This window comes from Somniosus microcephalus, chromosome 9, assembly GCF_052327205.1.
Source record: "Somniosus microcephalus isolate GS21.2 chromosome 9, FLI_Smic_1.0, whole genome shotgun sequence".
NCBI lineage: Eukaryota > Metazoa > Chordata > Chondrichthyes > Squaliformes > Somniosidae > Somniosus > Somniosus microcephalus.
This window is the reverse complement of record NC_140995.1, coordinates 166,647,503-166,675,111: the sequence shown is the minus strand read 5'-3', so window position 1 is coordinate 166,675,111 and position 27,609 is coordinate 166,647,503. Positions and strand designations below refer to the sequence as shown.

At 45.2% G+C, this 27,609-nt stretch overlaps 1 protein-coding gene across 1 annotated transcript; it reads left to right on the top strand.

Moving 5' to 3' along the window:
- Window positions 1-220: 220 nt before the first annotated feature.
- LOC147112820 (G protein-coupled receptor family C group 6 member A-like) lies at window positions 221-24,468 on the top strand. Its single transcript, XM_085998225.1, has 6 exons — window positions 221-500; window positions 15,172-15,475; window positions 17,663-18,625; window positions 19,833-20,036; window positions 20,959-21,079; window positions 22,028-24,468. Exons 1-6 carry the CDS (start codon window positions 307-309, stop codon window positions 23,110-23,112), a joined length of 2,871 nt encoding a protein of 956 aa, XP_085854351.1. The 5' UTR covers window positions 221-306; the 3' UTR covers window positions 23,113-24,468.
- Window positions 24,469-27,609: the final 3,141 nt, after the last annotated feature.

Below are 27,609 nucleotides of genomic sequence, written 5' to 3'. Positions count from 1 at the left end.
AAAGTTAATATTCTCCCCATGAGTTAATTAGTCTGGCAGGGAAATTCCTATCATGAGCCTATCTGTCAAAATAAAAGTTTCGCAACTTTAAAAGTGGCATTAGTGCGCAGCAGATAAAAGGAGGGCATTGAAAGTGTCTAAGATCAAAAGAGGCAGCTGTTTTAATCTGTTCTTGGACGTACCAGTAAATACACATAAGCAAATGTTATGGTATTGGAAAGTCTTCTTCTTAAGGTTTTATGTTGCTACATTTACATTCTTATGTAGTTGTACAAAACATGAAATAACTAAAAATTTCTAGGAATCATGTTCACTTTGAAGGCTGCCTACGTTTGGTGCTGTGCTTTTCTTTGCGGGTCGGTGAGAGCTTGTGATGTACCTAGTGATATTGTCGGAGCCAGAAGCCCAGGGGATATTATTATCGGTGGAATCTTTCCAGTCCATCAACAAGTGGAGAATTTAGCAATTCGATCTAAACCAGACCCACTAACATGCACAGGGTAAGTGTTTCATTATTTGGACCTTTATTCTGTTACATTATTGCAATAGAGGGATGAAATGTTGAACACACTTAAACATGACTAGTTCAATCCGGTATGGTTTGGAATTTAGATTTCAAGTAAAAGTAGTTTTCTTTGTTATGTGAGAAATCCAAACTGGCAGAAAAAAAAGGAAATGAGGCAGTTTTACTTGATTATTAGATTTGAAAAGAAAACATTTAGTTGTTCAGATCTGTTTTTTCTAAAAGCTATTTTACTGCCTATATATCCAGTTTCACAACCAATCCAATATTAGCTTGAGTATTGACTATTTGGATCAATAGGCACATATGTAAGTGTGCTGGCCGTTGCGTATTATTTTTGCCCTCTTTCAATGGATTTTGTACTCATCGAAAGAGGAACACAAGTACTGGGGAAGAGGATGGAGGATTGAGGAATGGAACACTCCTGTTTGTGTATTAAATCTGTAGTCGATGTTGAAATCACAGTGAGTGGAAGGTAAGAGCAGGTTAGGAGTCCACCTCTTCGCTAAAGCATCAACAATCTGTTACAGGATTGTTTGTCCCACTGACACATTCATTTCCACCCACACAATGAAAGCTGCTTAGTTAAATATCTGAGGTAATTTTTTCCAAGATCAAATGGCCCAGAAATTCGGGTCGGAGGCTTCCTGCGGGTGCAAAACTCCGACCTGCACTTAACTAGTGTGCCGGCTGTTGAGCTGTGGGCCCGCGTGGGATTCCGATCCTGGGCCTGCTCCAACTGCCGGCACGCAGTGCTTGCGTATCCCAGGGGCGCAGTTAGTTCGATGCGTCCCCTGGGATCACGTGGACCATGGAGAGCCAATGGTAGCAGGGAAATGCCCATTCATAAAATTGACAGGAAGAGCTGTCAAAACCATAAATACTATAAGCTCCAAAAATCACTAAAACTTCAAATACATTTTTTTTTAAATCACATTTTTAAAATAACTATAAATTATATAAAATAACTTTTTTAAATTTTAAAAAATTAATTACATTTTCTAACAGGGCTAAAAATAAACTTACCTTTCTTTAAAGTATTTAAAAATAATAAACCTGTGGAAAAAATGTTTTAATTTTAATTAATTCACCACTTACCTTGTTAAAAGCAGGCCTTGCGCCTGCTTTTTATATGTGTAACTCCTGGAGACTTACCCTCCTGGAAAAACCTGGGAAAAAAATGTAAGTTCGATGCACACGCGCTGCCTCTCCGGCGCACGCATTCCACCTCTGAACCACTTCTTTCAAAGGAACGGAAGTTCCGGTTTCCTGCGCATGTGCAATGCATGCACGAAACCGGCACTTCCATTGGGCCTACGGGTGAGTACCCCGTGCATACTCACCCGTGGAGACCTGAATTTCTGGGCCATTATATTGACATCAGAAGCACATTTAAAGTGGCGTGATATTCTAGTATAGCCAAAGATCTTTGAAGAAAATTTCAAAGTTTAATTTATTAATGGCCACTTTCCCCAATCTGTAATTGATTGTCACAGGGGAAAATGAGGCCCACTTTCTCAAGGATCAGGCATGCTAGTACACCTGGCTCATGATGGTTTCACAACTGTTTAATCGAAGTCTAACACTAAAGGGTAAATGTTGCAAGGCAAAGCTCCTGTTGAGCACGAACATTGATCAGAGAATTGTGAAGAGGTCACTGTGCCCAATTCTGTGTACTCATGATTTTTTGGTAATTACAATTAATCATTGGAAATCAGGCACACTGACCTCTGTGTCCGCACTCCCCTTGAGCAAGGCTCCAAGCCATGAACAGAGCTTTGCAAAATTTACCCTTTTTCACTCTCTACCAACCAATTATTTTTATTCTGTGTGTAAAGTCTAACTAGTAGTTAGATGCTAACTTGCGATTCACTCACAGCTTTTTATTGTTCTGTGTGTACTTGTGATTGGGATGTAAGAAGTGTGGAACTAAATTGACCTGATATTTAACGATAATGTAAATATCTTTGGCCTTCCTATCCATCAAGAAAAACAAAGAATTTTCACTTTTTTAGCAATAACATTTGGAATTACGAAAAAGAAATCAAGTTGTTGTGAAGTAAAGCAATGTACGGTACCATTTGTGAAAATTAAAAGCCAAAACTTTAACATATCATTTGGCAGCTGTTACTTCCATAATGCAATTCCCAATCAACAGATAACTGGGGAAACTAATTTGTGTAAAGGATATGCAATTGTTTACCAAAATTCGCACCCTTACTTGACAGGAGGTTGCATGCCTCAGGAGCACTGTTATGATTTTCCTACTGTACCAGATATTCCTCTTGTGCTCAGTGCCTAGGACCACTCCTATAAGCAAGCTCTTGCTCCCTACCAATCAAAATGTGACCTTACACGCACAGCAGAGGTAATTCTGCACTTGTGCACTCACAGGGACAGTGGGTTGGAGAATAGGGGCTACAATTTTGTTGCTTTAGCTTCAACCCACCGTCACGGTAAGCATGGCTCCTCCCTGAGAATGTGGGAGCCCAGAACTGACTCCGATATATGGCAATGGAGCATTTTGCAGGGTCGAACACAGCATCCTTGTTATTAGAACTTGTTCACTGGAAATGGCACAAGCTCATGTTTTCTTAGTTCTTCCGATAACAAAAGAAGAATTACAACAACAAAAAATCACGTTATTAGATCATGTGACCTACAATGAATCGGGTTTAATAAAAATGAGGATTAAACAGTGGAAAAAGATTAGCACGATCGATTTAATTTGATTACAGGAAGTTATTTGACTCACTAAATGCAAGAGGGCTGAAGCAGTGGCAATCATTGCCATGGTTGGAATCATCTGGCTGCTGTCTAAAACTAGCAGCCTGAGCACCTCCAGTCAATCCCTGGCCCAAAGACCCCTTTAAGGCAAAAAAGGGATTTAACATTGGGCTACTCCCTGCCCATCTCTGATCCTGGAAGCCCACTTCTTCTTGGCACCCCTCAAAAAGGGTGACCAATTGGCGAAGAAACAGGAAAATGAAGCTGGAGATCCACGAATGCCCCATTCTGCCTCAGCTGAATGACTGCCCGAGAATGCGGGAGCACAGAACTGACTCCGATATATGACAATGTAGCATTTTGCAGGGTCGAACACAGCATCCTTGTTATTAGAACTTGTTCACTGGAATGGCACAAGCTCATATTCTCTTAGTTCTTACGATAATAAAAGAAGAATTACATTATAGATGCAGGCCGTCTGCCTTCTCGGGAAGCCCCAGACATTCCGGGGTAATGTAAAGGGAGGGCAGAAACCTGGTGTCACAAGTCTTCAATCCTATATCCTGCTTTTAGCACCAGGATATAAACTTTCCTTAGGCACCAATCACAGGAAAGGTAGCCCTGGGTTTTCTCAGCAGCCTACCAAATAAAACTGCAGTATTTTATCACTAAGATTTTTCAATTTCTACCCTTCCACCAGCTTTTCCAACCATATTTGCCATGTGCTGGTATTAGTCTGGATCTGTTATAAATGCCAATCAAAGTGGTGGAATGTTTGTAACCAAAGAGAGACTAATACCCTTAAAATGTAGAGGTGGGTTGGACTTTTTATACCACTGGCTGACATCCACTAGAAATTGGTTTGCTATTACCCAAATTAATTTCAATTAGCACCCTTAGAACTCGCAAAGAGAAGACTCACATCCCATAAGTCCAAATTGAATTAGAGTCTAGAGGTGAAAGGACAGTGTTGTACTTCTTGCACCATCCAGTATTCTGGAGAGGAAGTACTTTAAATATAAAGAACTTTGTGTGTCTAGCAATTTGAAGTTGCTTAATGGTCTCTTACTTTTTTGAGCAATTCTTACCTGATGGACCCCTCTATGGCATGTTAGGAGACATACAGGTCAGTGAACAACTCTACTGACTCTGGCACAAAGCAAAGGTGATTTCACACAAGTTAGTATGAAGTGATTTTCATTTTGCATCAATGCTAAACTTGTGTAGTGTAAATCCGGAGCTAAAGTCTGACCTGACTGGAGTAGGGACTCTCGCACTGCTTTGCTCCAGTGATGAGTCAATGGGCAGGATTTTCATTGGGCCATAGAGGCGGGATTGGAGGCGTGTGGGGGGTTAAAATCCCAAAATCGAGGGCACAAAGCCATCCCGCCCCCAACACGCCTCCATGCCAGTTTCAAAGGAGGCGGGTACCCGACCCGTACTGGGATCCACCTCCCCGAGGCGGGAAGGGGATTAGTGCCAATTAACTGCCTGTTAACAGGTAGTTAATGTTGCGTATGTACCTTTAAGAGAATAACTGGTCTCAGACTGCAGTACCGGCAGTGACCACCCCTGTATAAAAGGCGCTAGTGAGCCTCTGTTGTTTTCAGTTTCACTATTGACTTCCATCAGTAAAGACTTGTTTTGTTCAACTCCTGCTGTCCGTGTCTCAATCATTCACGGACGTAATACTGGCGATGAGCAGATACGAACCTACCTACAGTCTGCACCACCTCCTGGGATCCATTCCTACAGCGAAGTGAGCAGAGGTCGAGGTCAGAAAGAAAAGAAAGTAAGAGGCAGTAGAAACGGGCGTCGACCGTGGGCATCCGCCCTGTGTTGCGGAGTTGAAGATTGCTGGAGAAGCTGTCGGAAGCGGGGTCTGGTTCCTGTCGACGGTGCTTCAGCTAATCGGGGTGGTGGCAGGTAGTGCACTGATCCTTCCTGGGCTGCGGCGGTATCTTACGGAACTACACAAGCTATCAAAGCACTGCCAGTTCGGAGCAGGACTGGCAGATAACCTACGGGACAAATTTGTCTGTGGACTCCTGAGTGAAGGAACACAGAAGAAGTTACTCTCAGGAGAAAGAGCTGACGCTAGATAAGGCTTTCAGCGTGGCAGTATCGTATGAAGCAGCAGCCAGGGGAGCTGCAGAAATTCAACAAAAACCACAGGAATATGGCGCCCACGAAATGACACGGGGATTTGCAAAATGTTATCGCTGCGGCAGAACTAACCATGACCAGAAGGACTGCTGGTCCAAAGACAAAATATGCAGGCAATGCGGGAAGATAGGACACATTGCACGAGTTTGCAGGTCTGGGAAGAAGACCAGCGACAACAAAAAGGCTACTAAGGAACCGTACAAGAAAGTACAAAAGATGACGGACAGTAGTTCCGAAGACCAGATGAGCGATAGTGAATCCAGGAACAGGAGACTAAGCTGTCGCAAACTTCACAATGTAATCGCAAAAGAGGATCACCGAACCATTTGGGTCACCCTCACGATAGCAGGGTCCCAAGTTAAAATGGAATAAGATACAGGATCAGCGCTAACCATCATGAATCGACGAGACTACGAGCGGCTATTTTCACACATACCCTTGAGAGAGACATCCATCGTCTTGACGATGTATACGGGGCAAAAAGTATACCCCAGAGGAAAAATAAGGGTGCCTGTCGAATACAACGGCAAGAAAATACGAAAATTGTATCTCTACATACTGCCAAATGGTGGACCACCGTTATTGGGACAGGAATGGATCAGGAAGATAAACTTAGATTGGCACTCCATTCATGCAATGATGGTGGACGGTAAAAAAGATGAAGACGTCACTCCTGGACGATTGTCAACAATCTTAGCTAACGCCAAAGAGGTATTTCAACAAGAACTGGGCACGCTTAAAGGCGTAACCGCCTCGATAAAAATAGGAGAGAATGCAGTTCCCAAGTTTTTCAAAGCAAGACTGGTACCATATGCAATTCGCCCAGCCGTCGAGGCAGAGCTGGAGAATCTGGAGAAGGCAGGCGTGTTGTCTAAGGTCGAATGGAGTGAGTGGGCGACACCCATCGTTCCTGTCATGAAGAAAACGTTAAGCAATAAGTCCGGGGAGCCAAGGAAGATTCGCATCTGTGGGGATTTCAAGGTGACGGTGAACCCAGTCCTTCACACAGTACAATATCCTCTTCCAAGGATAGAAGACATCTTTGCCTCACTGTCTGGAGGGAAGCCTTTTACAAAAATTGACCTAGCACAAGCATATTTGCAGATGGAGGTTGAAGAGTCCTCTAGGAAGTATCTCACGATAAACACTCACAAAGGTCTTTACCAGTATCATCGATTTTTATTCGGAGTAGCATCGGCTCCGGCGATATGGCAAAGAGCGATGGAACAAGCCCTGCAAGGGATTCCGGGGACTCAGTGTTACTTGGACGACATCCTTGTGACAGGTGAAGATGACAGTGAACACCTTAACAACCTAGAACAGGTGCTCACTAGACTACGGGAACATGGGCTGCGAGCCAACCGCCCCAAGTGCAAATTTTTTAAGAAACAGATATCGTATTGTGGCCACGTGATTCATGAAGAGGGGTTACATAAGTCCCCTGACAAAATTGAAGCGGTTGTTAAGGCCCCAGCACCTGAAAATATGTCGCAACGGAGGTCATTCCTCGGATTGGTGAATTACTACCATAAGTTTTTGCCGAATTTGTCGACAATTCTGCACCCACTGAACGCCCTGCTACGAACGGGGGTATCATGGAAATGGAGCGATGATTGTAAGCTGGCCTTTCAGAAGAGTAAGGACTTAATCACTTCAAGGGAAGTATTGGCTCACTACAACCCAGCACTGCCGATCAGACTGGCGTGTGATGCGTCTCCCTACGGCATTGGGGCGGTACTGTCACATAAATTCCTTGATGGTTTGGAGAGGCCGATAGCTTTTGCGTCACGCTCGTTAACTTCTGCCGAGCGTAACTACGCCCAGATTGACAGAGAGGCCCTCAGCCTGGTGTGGGGGGTGAAGAAGTTCAATCACTACCTGCACGGTCAAAAATTTACTCTACTAACCGATCATCAACCTCTTGTCTCCATTTTCAACCCTCAGAAGGGCGTACCGATAATGACAGCACAACGGCTGCAGAGATGGTCCCTTTTCCTAGGGGCACACCAATATGACATCGAGTACAAAGGAACTAAACAGCATGGAAATGCTGATGGATTGTCACGCCTACCGTTGCCGACGGTGGGAGAACTGGCAGTGGATCCAGTGGAGTTATTCCACTCGACTATAGTCTATAGACTATAGAGAACAGCTGTCAGTGTGCAGAGGAACCTTGATGTGTGGATCCAGAGTAGTAATTCCACCTAAGTTGACGGATAGAGTGCTCAATGAGCTTCATGAGGGTCATCTGGGTGGGGTAAAAATGAAGAACTTAGCCAGAGCGTTTGTGTGGTGGCCGGGAATCGATAGAGAAATCGAAGAGATGACCAAGAGCTGTGCAGGATGCCAGAAGGTCCAAAACGCCCCACCACAAGCTCCTCTGCATCCATGGGAGTGGCCCTCATCTCCATGGCAAAGGGTGCACATTGATTTTGCTGGTCCCTTCGTTGGCTCGATGTTTTTAATTGCGGTGGATGCACAACGTGGCCAGAGGTAATAAAAATGTCCTCAACCACCACGGAAAAAACTATCACAGTTTTACGAACCATATTCGCCAGGAATGGGCTGCCTGAACAGATTTGCTCTGACAATGGACCACAGTTTGTGTCTGAAGAGTTCTGGAGGTTCTTAAAGAACAATGGTGTTAAGCATTACACATCTGCCCCATATCATCCAGCCACTAATGGATTGGCCGAGAGGTTTGTCCAAACATTCAAGAAGGCTATCAAGGCAATGTGTAATGAAGATATACCCCTACAACACAAGGTGGACAACTTCTTGTTTGCCTACTGGAATGCGACACATGCGGTTACCAACCAAACTCCAGCCATGATGTTCTTCAATCGAAGACTACGATGCCGCTTGGATTTGGTTAAGCCAAACGTCCGAAGAGATGTGGAGAACAGGCAGTTTCAGAATATGAATGAAAGGCCGACCAGGAGTTTTAAGATAGATCAACCAGTTTTGGCCCGGGACTACCGCACTGAGAAATGGCAGCCAGGAACGATTTGTACACGACAAGGACCTCTCATGTATACCGTGGACATTGGGGAGAGCATTGTAAGACGCCATGCTGACCAGATTCTAGAGTCACTGGAAAACGTCAACTCCACACCACGATCTGATACACCTGGTAATGAAATCGACGTTCCAATTGCAGCTACCGCAGAACCGGTAATATTGGAAGCAGATGAACCAAACAACGACATTGATCCCGACTCAACATTGCCAGAAGAACCTGATACCCCAAAGAGGCGTTATCCAGACAGAATCAGGAAGCCTCCTCAAAGACTGAACTTATAATTGCTTAAACTTAACCAATGTATCTAGCAACCGTAATTGTGATTGTAATTAGTTATCATTTAGTTGTTAAATGAATGTTATGTACTGTTCATCTAAAAGGGGAGGAATTGTTGTGTATGTACCTTTAAGAGAATAACTGGTCTCAGACTGCAATGACCACCCCTGTATAAAAGGTGCTAGAGAGCCTCTGTTGTTTTCAGTTTCACTATTGACTTCCATCAGTAAAGACTTGTTTTGTTCAACTCCTGCTGTCCGTGTCTCAATCATTCACGGATGTAATAGTTAACAGGCAGTTTTTAGCCTAATCCCTATTTTAATTGGTGAAATGTGTGATTCCCGACGGCTCCAAACCACGCCAAGTTAGCGAGGTGGGTCTTCGGGCTGAAGGGCTTGGAGGGGTCGAGATGTCCGGTGTTCAGGTGAGTGATGGGTGCATGAGTGCAGAGGTAAGTGTGTTTGGTGTGTGTAAAGTGTTTGAAGAAGTTTTACTTACATGTACTTACCTTTACAGCCTTCCTTCCTTCAGGTCTCGGGAGTCCCTCATCTCATCGGCACAGAAAGCAGAATGGCCGCGATGTGTCAAAAATTGCAGCATTCAGCTTTCTGTTCCGGGGAGATCTCTAAATCATCCTGAGAGGAAGGAATTAACTTGGAGTACAGATTGTCAATGTTTGACAGCTTCAAACAGCTGTGAAACGCTGATATTTCATCTGTCAAAAGGTCTTGACAAATGAAATATCAATCTGTGACGTCACCTGTTGCCGGGTGGCCCTTAATTGGCCTGCTGAGCCCGCTGGGCAGGCTCAACAATGTCAATCAAGTCAAAATCGCGTGGGTTGGTTAGAACTCAATGGAGGTGGGACTACAACCTCGAAAGTTGTAGTCCCGCCTCCTCAATGAAAATCCAGCCCAATACCTTTATTCTGGATTTATGCTGCATTGACACTACAGGGCTGAATTTATGAATGAATGCACCTGTTGGGGAGCCTTGGATGCCAGGAGCACACAACTGATGCTCACAGCTATGCTCGCCACGATTTCTAGTTCATTAAAATTAATGAGCCTGTGGCGACACGCCACCATTGGACATAATCCGCTCACGGCGGCACGGACAGTTTACGCAGGCGCACTGCCGGCAGCAGCCGCCCCCAGCCGGGGGCCTTTTCCTCCGGCAACTTGTTTCCCGCAGGGACAGGCTGCCGGGATCACTTCCTGTCTGGGGAGTATTTAAGTGGTTGCGCGGGCTTTTCAAGTTCTCTTTTTGCCATGATGTAAATTAAAGCAGTTGTGTTCCATCAACTCTGGTCTCGACTCCCACGTTTGCCGCGGTATCTCAACACTGGTGACCCCGACGCTCAGGACGAATCCTAAGCTAGCATGGCGGATACAAACGCAGTCACGGTTAAACTACCGGACCTTTGGGAGAACCTGGCCGAGGCCTGGTTCGTTCAAGCCGAGTCCAGATTCCGGCTGAGAAGCATTACAGTCGACGCCACGAAGTACGACTACCTCGTCGCCTCTCTCACCTGCGCCACAGTCCCCAAGGTTTGGGCAGCGCTGCAGGATCCACCAGAGGAAGACAAGTACGAACATCTGAAGGCCGCGCTTCTTAAAAAATTTCAGGCATCCTCTTACCAGCGCAACTGCCAACTCCTCGGCCTCCCAGGCCTTGGTGACGCTTCACCATCAGACCTGCTTTCCCACATGCTGTCCCTCTCGGACGACAAAAACCCCGGCGCCCTCTTTCGCACGCTTTTCATTCGGCAGCTCCCCGCCAGCATCCGCCCGCTCATTGTGGAGTCTGGCTCCACGGACCCGAATGAGATAGCCGAAAAGGCCAACCGGCTACTCTCCGCGCAGACCGCCCGCGACGTCGCGCCCAACCTCACGGCAATGACCACGCGGTCCCCCCCGGCCCACTAGGCCCGACCGCCCTTCCACTCCGGGTCACTTCTACTACCACACCCGTTTTGGCAATAGGGCCCAACGCTGCACGCCACCGTGCACTTTCAAACCCCCCCCCCCACACCGGCCCCCACGATGGCCGCGGGGCAAAAGGGGCCCCTACTGTACGTCACCGATGACAGCACCAACCGCCGATTCCTGTGCGACACAGGAGCCCAGCACAACATCACCCCCGCCTCCGCCCCCGAAATCCAACGCGGCGCACGGGGCATCACGCTGGCCGCAGCCAATGGCTCTGACATCCGCACATACGGCACCCGCATGGTCACGCTCGACCTCGCAGGCCACCGCTACCGCTGGGAGTTCCTCACAGCCAAGGTCCTCTGCCCACTCATCGGCGCCGACTTCCTACGTGCCCACGGCCTCCTTGGCGACATTCCGAGGCACCGCCTCGTCGACATCAACACTATGGCCCCCATCCCTGGCGCATTCACCCCGGCCCGTTCGGCCGGCATGACGACCTACTGCCTCGCCAGAGCCACGGACGACTACTCAGCACTACTAGCCGAGTTTCCCGCCCTCACTAACCCGACCTTTTCGGCCAAAGCCGCCAAACACTGTGTGGAGCACTATATCCCCACCACCGGCCCCCCGGTCTCTGCCCACGCCCGCAGACTCAACCTGGCCAAGCTGGAAATCGCGCGGGCCAAGTTCACCACCATGGAGCAACTCTGCATCATCCGCCGCTCCAGCAGCCCTTGGGCCTCGCCCCTCCACATCGCCCCCAAGCCCGGCGGAGGCTGGCGCCCCTGCGGGGACTACCGCCACCTCAACGACGCCACCATTCCCGCCCGATACCCGGTGCCGCACATCCAGGACTTCTCGGCCCGACTGGCCGGACGAACCGTCTTCTCCAAGGTCGACCTGGTGCGCGGTTACCACCAAGTCCCCGTACACCCCGCGGACATCCCCAAAACGGCCGTCTTCACCCCATTCGGCCTGTTCGAGTTCCTGAGGATGCCCTTCGACCTCAAGAATGCAGCCCAGGCTTTCCAGCGCCTTATGGACTCAGTCCTCCGGGACCTGAACTTCCGATTCGTCTATCTAGACGACATTCTCATGGCCAGCTCCTCCAAACAGGAACACCTCGAACACCTTCGCATCCTGTTCGGGCGCCTAGCCCAACATGGGCTCATCCTCAGCCCGGCGAAGTGCCAATTCGGCCTAGCCGAGATCGATTTTCTCGGCCACCACATCACCCCTGCTGGGGCCGTCCCCCTGCCCAACAAGGTGCAGGCCATCCAGCAATTCCCCCGCCCCAAAACCATCAAGGGCCTCCAGGAGTTCCTCGGGATGGTGAACTTCTACAACAGATTCATCCCCAGAGCTGCAGCCCTCATGAAGCCCCTATACGACTCCCTCCGAGGTAAATCCGGCAAGATGGCCGTAGCCTGGACCGCTGACACGTCAGCCGCCTTCGACGCCACCAAAAACGCGCTCGCCGACGCCACCCTGCTCGCGCACCCGAGGGCCGATGCCCGGGTCGCGCTCATAACCGACGCCTCCGACCATGCGGTCGGAGCCGTGTTCGAGCAGTGGGTCAATGGCGTGTGGCAGCCACTTGCCTTCTACAGCCGCCAACTGCGCCCCCCGGAGGTCAAATACTCTACTTTCGAACGCAAGCTCCTCGCGCTCCACCTGTCGGTCCGCCATTTCAGGTTCCTCCTGGAGGGCCGCCCCTTTACCGCGTACGTGGACCACAAGCTGCTCACATACGCGATGGCCAAGAACACCGAACCCTGGTCCGCTAGGCAGCAACGCCAGCTCGCGGCCGTGTCCGAGTTTACCACGGACATCCAGCACGTCTCCGGTAGAGACAACGTTGTCGCCGACTGCCTTTCCCGTCCCGCCATCTGCGCGAATCACCTAGCGGTCGACTACGCGCAACTAGCAGCGGCCCAGCTCACGGACCCAGACCTCCTCTCGGCGGCTACCAGCCTGCCAGGGCTATGCCTAGCCAAGGTCGCGCACGGGCCCGAAGCCACGACAGTCACTTGCGACGTCTCACTCGGCCAACCCAGGCCGGTCGTCCCTGCAACCTGGCGCCGCCGCATCTTCGACGTGCTCCACGGGCTCTCCCATCCGGGTTCCCACGCATCCGTCAAACTCCTCTCCCAGCGCTTCATCTGGCGCGGCCTCAGCAAAGATGTTCGGACTTGGGCCACCTCCTGCCTCGCCTGCCAACGGGCTAAGGTACAGCTGCACACAAAAGCACCCCTGGGAGACTTCGAGGTACCCAGCCGCCGCTTCGACCACGTACACGTCGACATCGTCTGTCCTCTGCCGCCATCGCAAGGCCAAACTTATCTCCTCACGATGGTCGACCGCTACACACGCTGGCCTGAGGCAGTGCCGCTGACCTCCACCACCACAGCCGACATCGCCAGGGCGTTCGTTAACACCTGGGTCGCGAGGTTCGGCGTACCGGCCGACATAACCTCCGACAGAGGCGCCCAGTTCACCTCCGAACTCTGGACGGCCACAGCACGCAACCTCGGGGTGACGTTCCACCGAACCACGGCGTACCACCCGCAGGCCAACGGGCTGTGTGAACGCTTCCACAGGTCACTCAAGGCCTCATTCCGCGCCAGCCTGCAGGACAGTACCTGGACTGACCGCCTACCGTGGGTGCTACTAGGCCTACGCACCACGGTCAAGGAAGACCTCCAGTCCTCAGCAGCGGAGTTAGTCTACGGACAACCGCTGCGCGTACCAGGCGAATTCCTCCCGGAGGCTACCACGCCTTGGTCGGCCGAACAGCAGCGGCTCAACTCTTTCTCTTCCGCTCAACAGTTCGCCCCACCTCCGGTCAACCGACACGGTGAACTCGCACCTCACGTCCTGCCAAACTTACAGCAGGCACGCTTCGTCTTCGTGCGACACGACGCGCACCGCGGACCCCTGCGACCCCCGTACGACGGACCGTACGAGGTGCTACAAACCGGGGACAAGGTCTTCAAGCTGCGACTCGGCGACAGGGTCGAAACAGTCTCCATCGACCGACTCAAACCAGCATACACAGAACCAGGGGAACAGGTCCCCGTGGCCCGACCTCCAACTAGAGGCCGTCCCGCCAGCAAGCCAGCACAGCCGGCGGCGAACCGCCCGGCCCCACCAACTAGACCGGTGGCCACTCAGAGCCGCTCCGGCAGAACCATTAGACCACCATCACGACTCGTCCACTCCTCCTAAGCAGATTCTGGGGGGAGCTCTGTGGCGACACGCCACCATTGGACATAATCCGCTCACGGCGGCACGGACAGTTTACGCAGGCGCACTGCCGGCAGCAGCCGCCCCCAGCCAGGGGCCCTTTCCTCCGGCAACTTGTTTCCCGCAGGGACAGGCTGCCGGGAGCACTTCCTGTCTGGAGAGTATTTAAGTGGTTGCGCGGGCTTTTCAAGTTCTCTTTTTGCCATGATGTAAATTAAAGCAGTTGTGTTCCATCAACTCTGGTCTCGAATCCCACGTTTGCCGTGGTATCTCAACAAGCCTGTGATTAATCAAGATGTGCTCACAGTCAGTGAAAACTCCCGCCAGCATCACTGATTTGTAAAATTGGCCCTTATAACTGTAGTCTTCGTGTGGGGGTTTGGATGCTCCAAGGTCTTACTGTCCAATTTTGTGTGGTACTGGGGCAGGCAGGGGTGGGAATTCAGCTGGAGAACTGTTATGCCAGCTCCCTGCCGATTGCTGTGACGTCTGGTATTTTCCACCAGAAGTGATAGTGACCACCAGAAACATCTGCCCAAATATGGGAGGGGATATTCCAATAAGGTATTAATGACAGTGTTACATTCTGTCACATTCGCCATCATTACTGCCACAGCAATGCTGGGCACCACGTATGCCTGTGTGCAACAGCTGTCCAGCATTGCTACAGGTGATGGGAATAGCTCTTTAAATTTTAACTCCCTCCAAAGGAATGGATTGATTCACTCTAAAACCCACCTAAATTTAACTGATTCCAGTAGGGCCAGCTTCGTGTTACTGGCCAGGAGACTGCTGGCCCTTTGAACACTGTCGTAAGTGCCCAAGGCCTGCAGCATCATTGACTTCGCCACTCCCTCCTGGGCAGGTTCTCCAGTGCAGGCAGAAAGACTGTGGGGAGCCCACCATTGAAATGTTGATTAGTCCGATCCCCAGATATTCCCTGGGGTCAGCATCGGGCCAGGTGAGCAGCTGGTACTCTTCCTCTCCCCACCCCCACCATGTTTCCGGTGCATTAACATCGCTTAGGAAATACCATCCATAGTGTCCCTGCACCCTTATTGATAAGTGAGAAAAATTTAGTTTCCAAAAAAATTATTGACAATAGATGCTTATAATCTAGATAGACATCGTCACTGTTTAGCAATTTATTTCAAAAGCTAAAACTTTCTTTTAACATACTGAAGTATCATAGTAAACTCTGGGGCCAACATGATGCTGTCAAACAATTAACCTTTTTAAAAACTTGGATTGAACACTATTTTTTTTTTCTTTTAAAGATTCGATGTCCAGAGATTTATCTGGGTTCAAGCTATGATACACACCATTGAAATGATAAATAACTCGACTCTGCTACCAAATATTAAACTTGGATATGAAATATATGACACCTGTACAGATGCCACCAGGGCTGTAATGGCTGCAATGAAGTTACTTTCCAAGTCACATACCTCAGAAAATTGTCTGGAAATTCGATGCAATTACACCGATTACCAACCGATTGCAAAAGCTGTTGTAGGTGAAGCCTTTTCTGAGTTGTCGATTCCCATCGCAAGAATATTTAATGTAATGCTCATGCCTCAGGTATGTAAAGCATTACTGTTATGCAACATTTTTGTTCTATAGTCTTTGAAGATATTTGTATTCCTCTTTACAAGTATTGCAAAGTATTTACAGCACAGAAACAGGCCATTCGGCACAACAGGTCCATGCTGGTGTTTATGCTCCACTCAAGCATTCTCCCACCATTCTTCATCTAACCCCATCAACATATCCTTCTATTCCTTTCTCCCTCATGTGCTTATCTAGCTTCCCCTTAAATGTGCCTATACCCTTCACCTCAAATGCTCCCTGTGGTAGCGAGTTCCACATTCTAACCACTCTCTGGGTAAAGAAGTTTTTTCCTAAATTGCCTATTGTATTTATTAGTGACTATCTTATATTTATACAGATGCCCCCTGACCTGCTGAGTATTTCCATCATTTTCTGTTTTTATTTCAGATTTCCAGCACACACAGTATTTTGCTTTTATATTTATGGCCTCTAGTTCTGGTCTTGCCCGCAAGTGAAAACATCCTTTTTACATCTACCCTATCAAACCCATTCATAATCTTTTAAAGACCTCTATCAGGCCACCCCCTCTCTTCTGGAAAAAGGAGCCCCAGCCTGTTCAATCTTTCCTGATAGGTATATCCTCTCAGATCTGGTATCATTCTAGTAAAACGTTTTGGCACCTTCTACAGTGCCTCTATATCCTTTTTATAATATGGAGATCAGAGCTGTTCACAGTACTCCAAGTGTGGTCTAACCAATGTTCTATACAAGTTTAACATAACTTCTGCTTTTCAATTCTATCCCTCTAGAAATGAACCCTGGTGCTTTGCTTGTTTTATGGCCTTATTAACTTGCATCACTAAATTTAATTTTTGTGTATCTGTACCCCCAGATCCCTCTGTTCCTCTACCCCATTTAGACACTTAAGGCTAGGAATTCGGTGCATTTGTGCCTCTCATTAGCGCCCCCAGGCAGCGCTAATGGCGTGCAAATGACTTTCCGCCCAGGCGCGGCGCTGCCAACGACTCCCACTAAATTCAGATTGGGACATACACATGGGGTTAAGGTAGAAGCTCAAATATCATGAACAAACTTTAAAATAACATTTTTTAAACCGAGTAATTTTTATCATAATGGAGAAATTTGACATTCCACCAATATAAAGTGTTTTTCAGGGCCAAAACGGTTGTTTTCAGTCAATACGCAGTTAAAACCTCAGTTACACCTCTTTCAACAAGGATTAACATTTAATGGGGTATTTAACAGCTATATTAGCGCAGAAAAGGTCAAGTTTTCGTCAGTTCCACTGATTTCACAGATTGTCAGCAATGGGTGGGTGGTGGTGGGGGCACAACTTCGGGAATTCCGCATTTAGATGCGCACGCATCTTTTTCTTACTTTTCCTTTCTGTCTCTTTTTCTCTCTTTCTTAATTCAATCTTTCATTCTCTCTCTGAGCAAAACTGAGAAACCTTAATATTAATTTTTGTTAAATGCGATTCTAAAATGTACAGAACTAAAATAAGGTTAAGGGAGCAAAAAGCTGAAATTGATGAAAGAGAAACTGTGAGTTGGTTACTCCTATTCCAGTCCAAAATAGATTGGAGCAGAATTTGCGATCCCCACCTCAGCCCCCGTGACCCAGCCCAGATTCCTGGATTGGGGTCATTAGCTATTCCTGACGGGATCCCAGTGCGATTCCTGAAAGCAATCAGGAGCCCACGTGATCCCAAAGAAATTCCAGCTGTGCTGCAGCAGGTAGTAATGGAGCAGGAACTGATGGAGCCACATTAAAGGGGCAGAAGAATGCAGCAAATCTGTCTGAGAGCAAGGCCTTCAGTGGGTAAGTGCTGGGAGCTGAAATGAAGGGAGAGGAGGCCTCTACTAGCCACCCCCCCTCCATCAGAAAACTTCAAAGACTTCACCATCATTAACCACCCCCCTCTCTACTGCCACCTTTCACCAGGAGGTCCCAGAGAGTAGCGGTAACTGAGGCAAACCAGGAGGAAATGGGACTAGAACCCAGGTTTTTCCCACATATGCATGTGGCGGCCAGTAGTATTCCTGATGGGGACAGGGGAGGAAAATCCAGGTCAAGGAAGCAGGCAGTGGAATTCTGATGTGATCACAGAGGAAAATCCAGGCCATGTTGTGTCTAATGTGTGTGTTTAACATAATCTTCATTGAACAACTTTCCTTTATTCTGAATGTTTTATAGATCAGTTTTTCATCATCTGCTGCAATCCTTAGTGACAAGGTGAGATTTGCATCATTTTTACGCACTGTTCCGAGTGACATCCATCAGACAAAGGCCTTGGCTCGATTTGTCAGCAACTTTCATTGGAACTGGATTGGGATTGTCGCCACTGATGATGACTATGGCAAGTCTGCAATGACCGATTTCATTTCAAACGCGCAGAACGATGACATTTGTATTGGTTTTCAAGAACTGATTCCATCATATGTGGGTGATGAACAAAGTGATGAAAGAATACAGGCCCTGGTTTCAAAAATTGAAACAACTCCTAATGCAAGTGTTATTGTTCTTTTTACTAAACCACCACTTGTCATTAAACTGTTCAATGAAATCATTCGGCGTAACATTTCTAGAACATGGATTGCCAGTGATGCTTGGTCCATATCCAGAGCAGTTGCAGTGATGCCGAATATCAAAAGAGTTGGAAGCATATTTGGTTATTCTTTCAAAAATGGAAACATTACAGGCTTTCTAACACATTTAAAGAACCTAAGGCCAGGACCTGGGGCTTTTAACAAGTTCATCGAACAATACAAGCAACTTCGTTTTACTTGTTCAGAAGAATATATCAATTACACAAAGACATGCAATGAAAGCTCACAGTCCTGCTCACTTCCAGACTCCTTGAAAATGGTATCACCTCTTGCTTGTACCAAAACAAATAAATCCATTGCAGATTTTGATGACGATTATTTAGTTCGAAATGTTGAGTTAGGTGGCACTTATGCAACGTACTTGGCCATTAAATCAATAGCTCATGCTCTGAGGAACCTCCTAAAATGTCAAGAAGGAGCATGTCAGAAGACACTTGATTTTGCACCGTGGAGGGTAAATAGTTTTACTCTGATATTATTGTTTATACGCAGAAAATTATTCTTATTTAAATATAAAGTTATTGTTCAATGCTCCTGTAATTGTATAGCAGTGCAGTAATTGAGCTGGTGCACATATGCTGATACTAAATTCACTTTTATACCCATTACATGACTAGTTTGTGAGTGACAACAATCTCCATCAATTGACTCTGTACTATTGTGTCTCTCTCTCTCTCTCTCTCTGTCTGTGTGTCTCTGTCTGTCATACACTCAAAAGTTATAGAGCGTACCTACACATATGTTATATCAAAAGAAAGCTGACGATCAGGGGAGTGTCATAGGCATATTTACTTTTTGGTCAGATAAAAATTGTTCGGACAGTATACAAAAAACGTTCAAAAATCTGCTCATTAGCGGTTGACCAATCCGACCGCTCATTAGCATTGAGTGATGTGACGGTTGACCAATCCTACAGTTCAGTGACCTGATAGTTGCCCAATCGGTGCATCACGGGCGGGACCTAATCCTGCAGCCTCCCCAAACGTCGCCGCCATTTTTTCCCCTGCTTTTCCTCAACAGCGAGCGGGGCAGCTGCGTCGGCCCGCCGGAGCGGGAGGTGAGTTGGGGTCACTTGGGCCGGGCCTCACAACCACTCGGCCTGAGACACAGAGCGGGGGAGCGGCAGCGGGCGGCCATCAACCGCGCGGCCCGAGAAACAGAGCGGGGGAGTGGCAGCGGCCGGCCGTCAACCACACAGCCCTCTAAACTGCCCTGGCAATGCCGGGCCCCCCCAGCTAGTATGATTATATTATCCACAGGCTCAGCATTACCAATTCAAAAGGCATTGACTAGATGTAGGTGGCTGGTTCAGTGCATAGCACTGGCATGCAATAAAAGTAGCACCACAATATTCAGCAAAGCCTTACCTAAATCTTAAAAAAAGCTTTGTATCTTCTACATTGAAAGCACATTATAAATGCAAATTGTTGCCGTTACTTTGCACTAAAGTGGAAAAATGGTTAATTTACTGTTGTTATATCTATGGCCTTTGTGTAAATACTTTTTCTCAGCCAATGTGCACTTGAGCTCTTTGAACATAGAAATGTGAGATTTGCCCTTACAGGGAACAGTGTGCACTCTATACTGGGCAAATACAAACTCTATAGGTGGAGGTAGTTTTCTCAGTAACTGAACTGGGGACTCTTGCATATGGCAGTGGCTCTCTGCACATGTCAGATACCCAGTTAACCAAAAATTAGTTGGAACTAGCCTTTGAATTCCCAATCTTGCCTAATCATCAATCCTTTTGTTTGCAGCTACTTGAAGCACTAAAAATGGTGAATTTCACTGAAGCGGGGAGAGAGTTTTATTTTGACAAATCTGGAGATTCCATAAATGGATATGACTTAATAAACTGGGTGATGAATAATGGAACTACACAGTTTAAACCGGTTGGAGAATACAAACTTCTGGATAAAAGAATATACATTTATGATGATACCTTCAAAAACACCACAAAGGTTAGAATTTATTCTTTGATGTGCATAGTTAATCATAGTTAATTTGTTGTTGTAAGACTAATTTAGGGTTTCTACTGTTGCAATAAATTTTGCCAGCTTCAGAATATCAGCTGTATAAAGTAGATGGAAAAAGTAACAAGCCATAAAAAGTGTCCTCTCAACCTGAACCACCTGACTAAGGCTGAATACAAAGCAGTCAAGCAACCTTACATTTCTTTCCTAGCTCACATGCATGCCTGTACTGCAGCAGGGTAAACTATCTAGCTACAACTTCAAACTGAAACGTTGTGCCAATATGGCAAGTTTCCAATAAAACCTAGTTAACTGATGCATGTTCATTTACTCACACATATTGAGATGCAGCATAGGCATTTGTATATCATCTCGAAACCACTTCTGTGCTGACAAAGTGACATAGAACAGGAGGAAGCAAACCTGCACAGGAGGGTGACTCTGCTTCTTCCTTATCTTTAGTGCATTTGGAGAGGCCACCCCAGACCACCAAAAGATTTCTTTCTTAATTAGCTTTCCATAAAAGAAAGAACTTGCATTTATATGGTGCCTTATCACATCCCCAGGATGTCCCAAAGTAAATGTTGCAATCAATGAATCACTTGCAAGTGCAATCACAGTTGTTGTGTAGGCAAATGTGACAGGCAATTTGCACACAGCAAGGTCCCATAAACAGCAATGAGATAAATGACCTGATATGATTAATAACATTTATTTCTAAAAATAAAGGAATGAGTGGGAGGAATGCTCTTAACATACCAATAAACACAGTAGCCATTCCTCTAGGGTGCAGCTAACAAAACAATGGCCTTGGCGACTGGTGAGGTGTAAATAACTTTTAAATTCAACTACTATCGCACTAAATTAATGATAGTTTGGGAGAATCAATTATTAATTATGTTTCCTCTAGGCTGTGTTTTCTAACTGCTCACAGTCCTGCAAACCTGGACAAAGGAAGAACTCGCATACCTCATACACCTGCTGTTATGACTGTGTGCCTTGTGCAGAGGGATACTACTCTGTAGATTGGGGTAAGTTCTAGTAATTGTCACAGGTGACATGGCTATAAGAGCCAAATAGCCACCAAGCAGATGCCGAGTATCAGCAGAGAGGCTACTAAGAAGGGGGCAATAAAGCTATACAAAATATCATAATCATAGAAATGTCAGTACCAAAGGAGAGCTTTTAGCTCATCGTGCCAGTATCAACTCCACATCAGAACTTTGTGCTCTAATCCCAGTTCCCTGCTCTTCAAGATTTTTCCTCTTCAAGTTTTTATCCAATTTTCTCTTAAATGTTGTGGGAATACATTTCATATTTTAATAACTAGTTGCATGAACATTTTCTTCCAACCTCCATCTTTATGATTTTAGTAGATTCTAATTAATGCCTCCTTGTTGCAGATTCACCAAATTGGAAATTATCTTTTGTTATTTACTCTCTGAAACCTTTCCGAAACTTTAAACAGTTCTTTGATCTCCCCTAAACTTCTAGTGAATAAAGTTCTAGATGTTCAAGTCACTTATATAATTATATAAGTAAGTCTATTAAGTGATACAGAGAAGGCAAATGTGGGACACTACTTGAAGGTAGGTAAGACAGTAGAACAATGGAGCATTGACTAAATTTGGTTAAAAGACAATTTAAAACCTCTTCACACAAAGAGTGGTCAATATTTGAAATTATCTACCAAGCATGTCAATGGAAGCAAAAATATTTACTTTCATTACAGGCCTGGTTAAATGACATGATCCTGATTACTAGATGGATGAGTTATGGTGAACTTAATGAACAACTCCATCTACATTTATCTTGTGGTCTTGTGAAATACCATTTATTGGTATAAAATACTTTGTAAATCCTGTACACAAAATATGGAGACAGTTTATGACTATTTTCTACAAATATTACAATTCTGCAAGTTTTTTTGATTAATTTGAATGCTCTGGATGCCTAACAAGGATTTTTATTTTATCCAGATATGAACAACTGTTTGAAGTGCTCAGATGACCAGTGGTCTGATGCTGGAAGTTCAAAGTGCAATGACAGAACTATTGAATTCTTTAGATGGAACAATGGGTTTGCGATTGTCCTTGAAGTTATTGCTTGTTTGGGGATTATTTTAATCATTGTAGTTATTATAATATTCACGCCGAATTTGAACACGCCAGCAGTAAAGGCTGCTGGAGGTCAGTTCTGTTATATAATTCTCCTCTCATTGTTCTTTAGCTTTGTCAGTACTGGGTTTTTTATTGGTAAACCAATGGGTTATGGCTGTAAAATTAGACAGCCGCTCTTTGGCATAAGCTTTACTATTTGTGTTTCTTGGATCCTGATCAAATCTTTTAGGATCATTCTGGCATTTAAGTTTGATCCTGTTGTCCAAAAACAAATGAAGAAGTTGTATAAACCCCTAGTAATTCTGGTAATGTGCACTGTAATTCAAGTAATTGTTTGTACACTGTGGTTGGTACTTAAAGGACCCCATTCTGTAATAAGTTATGATGTACCTAAAATAATTTTACTAAAATGTGAAGAAGGCTCTAATGTGGCATTTGGTGTCATGTTAGGATATATAGCTGTACTTGCGATTTTTTGTTTCCTGTTCGCATACAAGGGCAGGAAGCTGCCAGATAGGTACAATGAGGCCAGGTTTATCACATTCAGCATGCTCATCTACTTAATTGTATGGATCTCTTTTGTCCCTGTGTATGTCAACACTAATGATCAATATCTCCCAGCAGTTGAAGTGGTTGCAATTTTAGCATCAAACTATGGCATCTTATGTTGCCATTTCTTTCCAAAGTGCTATATCATTTGTTTCAAGAAAAATGCAAACACTATCGACGGATACTTGACGACTGTGCGCAAGCATTATTGTCAGAAAGATCGAGTCAAGTTTTGGCAAGCTTCAGCTGTCAGTGAATCCATTTGGTCTGCACCAATGTCTCCACCTTGTGTGCAAGGACCCCCATTTTTCCAGTTTCCTGCAAATACACCAAGGCACGAATATAATCCAACTCTCACTCGACCTTCTGTGGAACATCGGCGTAATACCTGGTAATAAGGATGAGGACTCTGGCTTTTTTGATATTTTGATTTCAGACACACTAGACCATTTAGGAACCTGAAAATCAATGGCCCGGATTTTCCGGGGCCTATGACCATGCACGCACAGCGCACAACGTATGCAGTCGTAAGTGCCCCGGAAGTTCCGGGTTTCCGTATGCGAAGCACATGCGGGAAAGTCCGGAACTTGCGATCTGTCAAGGTTCTGCTTGACAGATCATAACCAGCTGCAGGAAATGGACATTCGCTGGCGGTGAGTTGGGCTATTTGCCCCACTACTGCCCAGCAGATACCCACCAAACACATATGCCTGGTAAAAGCAGGGGTAGGGCCGTCTTTTACCAGTGTAAGGGTTTAAATAAATATTAAAATAATTTTTTTTAATGATTTAACCATTCAAAACCTTTAAAATTAGTTTAGTTATTTTTGGCCCCTTTAAAAATGTTTAAATTTATTTTTCAAAAAATTAAATTTTTGTTTTAAATGTTTAATTAAAGTGTATTTTAATTAATTTTGACCATATGATGATTTAGTTTTTTTTAAGTGCTGTGAAAGTGTATTTTTATGTGATTCCTATTATGCTTAAGGGAATTCCATGCATAAATGGAATATCCATAAGCATAATGGGAATCCCCCTTTGTGATTGGTTGGGGGCTGGCCTGCATGACCCCAGGGACGCTTGCGAACCGCCTGTGCTCCTGGGATGCCTGGGCCATTATGCAGGCATACGCCTGCAGGCCCAGGAGCGTGAGTCTTCATAGCTACAGAGGCACCAGGTCGGTGTGGAGTTTACTTGCGGTTCGGAGGCATTCGCCTGTGGGAAGCCTCCGACTGCAATTTCCAGCCCATTAACTTTACTACTTTCTAAAACCAGAAAAAAAATAACTTTGGAGCTGAGATTGATGTGTTGGTAAGGGATGTGAGACAGAAGTCACCCATGACCATCTCTCAGAAGGTCCAAATTGGGCAAAATCCAGGTATTTACTACAAAGATTAATTGATTTGAATTTCTTTGGTTGTCATCCCCATCTGATGGAAGATGTAAGTACCTCATAATGAAGAACTGTATGAGGTAAAAAAATATTTTAAAGAGTTCTGTAAGGACTCACTGCTAAATTAGACATTTTTTTTCTAAAGTGATTGCTTTCAGTTAGATGGTGCAAAGGAAATGTCTCTGGGTATCTTAGGGGGCTTACACTACAGCTACTAGTTGGAGACTGGTAGATGTAGTTCGGGATCCATCCTTAACAACCCAGTTTCCACTGCTTGGCTCCTAGCTGGTTGGAGATTTAGGTCTTCTGTTCAGGAGAGAGTTTGTTGAATACCTGGATACAAACATGCACAACGCTGTCTCCCAAAATGTATAAATTTAAATATTTAGGGAGTTGGAATTGGTGAATCTCTGCTCTCTAAACAAGATTTGCAAAGTGTCTTGGATGGGGCGAGGGGGTCCAATGGACCTCATGAGCATTTTGAAAATCATCTTTGGCACCTCACTAGATTTACACTCCATTTGGTGCCAGATTGAAGCAGTGTGAGATACCTCCTCCAGGGAGTCTCGCTCTGCTTCATTCTGGAGTCATCTTGGGCCTTGACAGTGGAAATACACTGCCAGTTTAGTAGTGGTACAATTGTTTTACACCAATGCTAAACTTGGAGTATAAATTACAGTTACCCTGATTCAGATGATACACTGGTAAAATTAAAACACCACCTCTGCTGAATTTTCCTTTCCTGATGAGAACAGGAGAATTATAATTGGCTTTTTATATTAGTTTCATGTTTTGCAGCTCAGATCAGTTCAAACATAGAAGCTGAGAGCTACTTGGAACTACAAACAAAATAAATAATTGTTTAAAATGAAAAGGAAAAACTGCAATGGTTGGAAATCTGAAATAAAAACAGAAAATGCTGCAAACACACAGCAGATCAGCTAGAACCTGCAAAGAGAAAAGACAATAATTCTGTACCATTTGCAGCTATAATAAAAATGGGGCCTGAGATATGACTGGAATCTCACAGTATCTCCTGTTCTTATAAAACAAATACAATATGGGGGTAATTTTCCAAGTACATTTTGGCGTGCAGAACCTCTCTCACTGCAGCCAAATTGGAAAATCCCATGATCTTTGGATATGCTGAGGTTCCTCACAACCAGCGTGTACTCAGAAAATTAGTCCTACTAGCAGAAGATTTCCTCTTCACAATTTGTAATGAAGCCTTAAATACATTCTTCACACTATTTTTCAAGCAATCTAGTTACGTGAAAGCATTACATATCAAATTAATTTCAAGCAGTATTGATTGATTCAATTAATATTTCTGTGAGATAGTACTGGGTGGTTTACTTCCTAAATTGTCAATATTGGGAAATGTTTTGACATTTGAATTACCAGACCTAATGGATAAAGCTGTTACTGAAGTTTGGCAGCAAGAAATGCCTGTCAGTTTATAAGCTATATAATATGTACCGAGTCTTCATTATTCATCGCCCAGCCCATCTGGGCCAGGTTAAAATTAGTCAAAGCACACCATTAAAATTCTGCTATGTTTTTACAACTTTGGTAAGCCTTGATCATAACCCTTTGCATATATATAGCAGTGTGGCGGAGCCACTAAGGGACTCCGATCAATTGTATATAATTCCCTTTAATAATATGTTGGCTACAGCCTGAGTCTGTATCTTTGTTTTCACTGTTTACATGTACAGGGCGCGATCACTTTAATAGCGCGGGTAAACGAGATGACGTCACGCCGTTCATCACGTGATCCCCCGCCGGCAGGAAAAACATGATGACGTCATGACGTCAGCCACGGGACCGCCCAAGCAGTCCTCGTGGAGCCTCCGAACTGACTAGACCTATATTCGATGTTCTCCTGTAGTTATCCGTTAAACTCTGTTAGTTTTCATTAAACCTCGTTTATTTGATCGCCTGAGTGGACCTCAGTCTTTTGGATAGGAACTAGATATTCCTACAGCAGTTCAATTTATGCTAAGGAGCACAAATTAAAAATGTGGATAGCTGCTATATATTCATATAAAGGATTTAGCAAGATTCAATGCCAAATACAGTATAGGCAGTCCAAACCACTGCAGAATCTACTTTTGTTAAGGTAGTACCCTGTACCACTATTATTGACATTCAGGTTAATGTCCCCAATGAGATTTTCTGATATTCCAGAAGTGCGAGTCTGAGCTCTCGTATAGCAGCACTGTGAATCTCAGAGCTCATCAAATCTAGAGTGACACTAAGATCTCATTCAGCAGTAGTGGGAGTCTGAGATCTCACCAAATAGTAAGGTGAGTCTCAGATCTTACTAAATTAGTAAGTTTGAGATTTCATAAAATGGCAGTGAATCCAAGATCTCACAAAGCAGCAGTGCGAGTCTGAGATCTCATTACATCACATTGTGACTGCAGGAGCTCCCTTAACTGCAATCCGACTATATAATCTCTTAGATTGCAATGTAATTTAAATCTCATTAAATCACTATGTGACTGTGAAGAATTATAGATTTTACTTTGGCTTCATTGTATTATGAATTTCATCTGGGATACCTAATGCAAATGAGATTCTCATGTTGAGAGATAAAAAAGCAGTTGTATTCATTAAATGTATATTACAACAACAGAATCATAATGTTTTTTTTTTCATTTCCTTTTGTCTTGGTGCAAAATTCCCTCTATATCCCCCTTGTGCTCTGGTGTCAGCCGAGTCTATGCAAAACCTGCACCCAAAAGGGCTATAGTCAATCTGCTTCCAGGATTCCATTCCTGGCAATCTGAATCAGCCACCTCAAGGTCCAACAAGTGCATGACCTTCCTACTACTCTTCTGTCCTTGTATGGAAGTACCTGGACGCCACATGATACTTCCTGTACGAAAAGCAGCTTACAGGCGTTCTACTAAATATTGTCAACCTAAAAATCGCTTAAGTCTTGTTATAGTGGTGCGTCCTCGGTGTGTCCAAGTAATGAGACACCCTGTCTCCATTACTATCTCATGTTTATAAGATCATGGCATGGGAAACCGTTAGTTGTCTGTGTCTGTCTTTTTATGGAATGTGACAGAAAGAATGATTGATGTGCGGGCTCAAAAAGGGAGATGGGGGACTCAAGGTCCTGTGAGAACTACTGGGTGATTAAAATGTATATAAGTCAAGACTTAAAACGTATATGTTAGAATGTTCTTGGAGTGAGACTAGACTGCTCAAGTGTTATCCCTTCGCGGGTGATCACCTTGAACCTTGTCGGTGTTAAGCTTTGTCAGGTTGTATCTCAATGTCTTTTTTAGTATGTTATAATTGTACTCTTGTATTTTAACATCTTCATTACTTAACTTCTTAATAAAATCTTTATACTTTGAAACAAAACTTCTTCAAGCCTCTTTATGCAAGTGAATGAATCTTACACAGATTACTCACACTTCCTCATTGTGATGTGGCAACCACTGCTGATGATCCAATGTGCTGTACTCTTATAATGTCACCAA

What these genes read in the sequence shown, in the direction of transcription:
- LOC147112820 (XM_085998225.1), top strand. Translation starts at nt 307, where the DNA reads ATGTTCACTTTGAAGGCTGCCTACGTTTGGTGCTGTGCTTTTCTTTGC. An exon ending in GCTCCTGTAATTGTATAGCA is followed by an intron (nt 18,626 to 19,832) that starts GTGCAGTAATTG and finishes TTTTGTTTGCAG; the next exon opens with CTACTTGAAGCACTAAAAAT. An exon ending in CCTTCAAAAACACCACAAAG is followed by an intron (nt 20,037 to 20,958) that starts GTTAGAATTTAT and finishes TGTTTCCTCTAG; the next exon opens with GCTGTGTTTTCTAACTGCTC.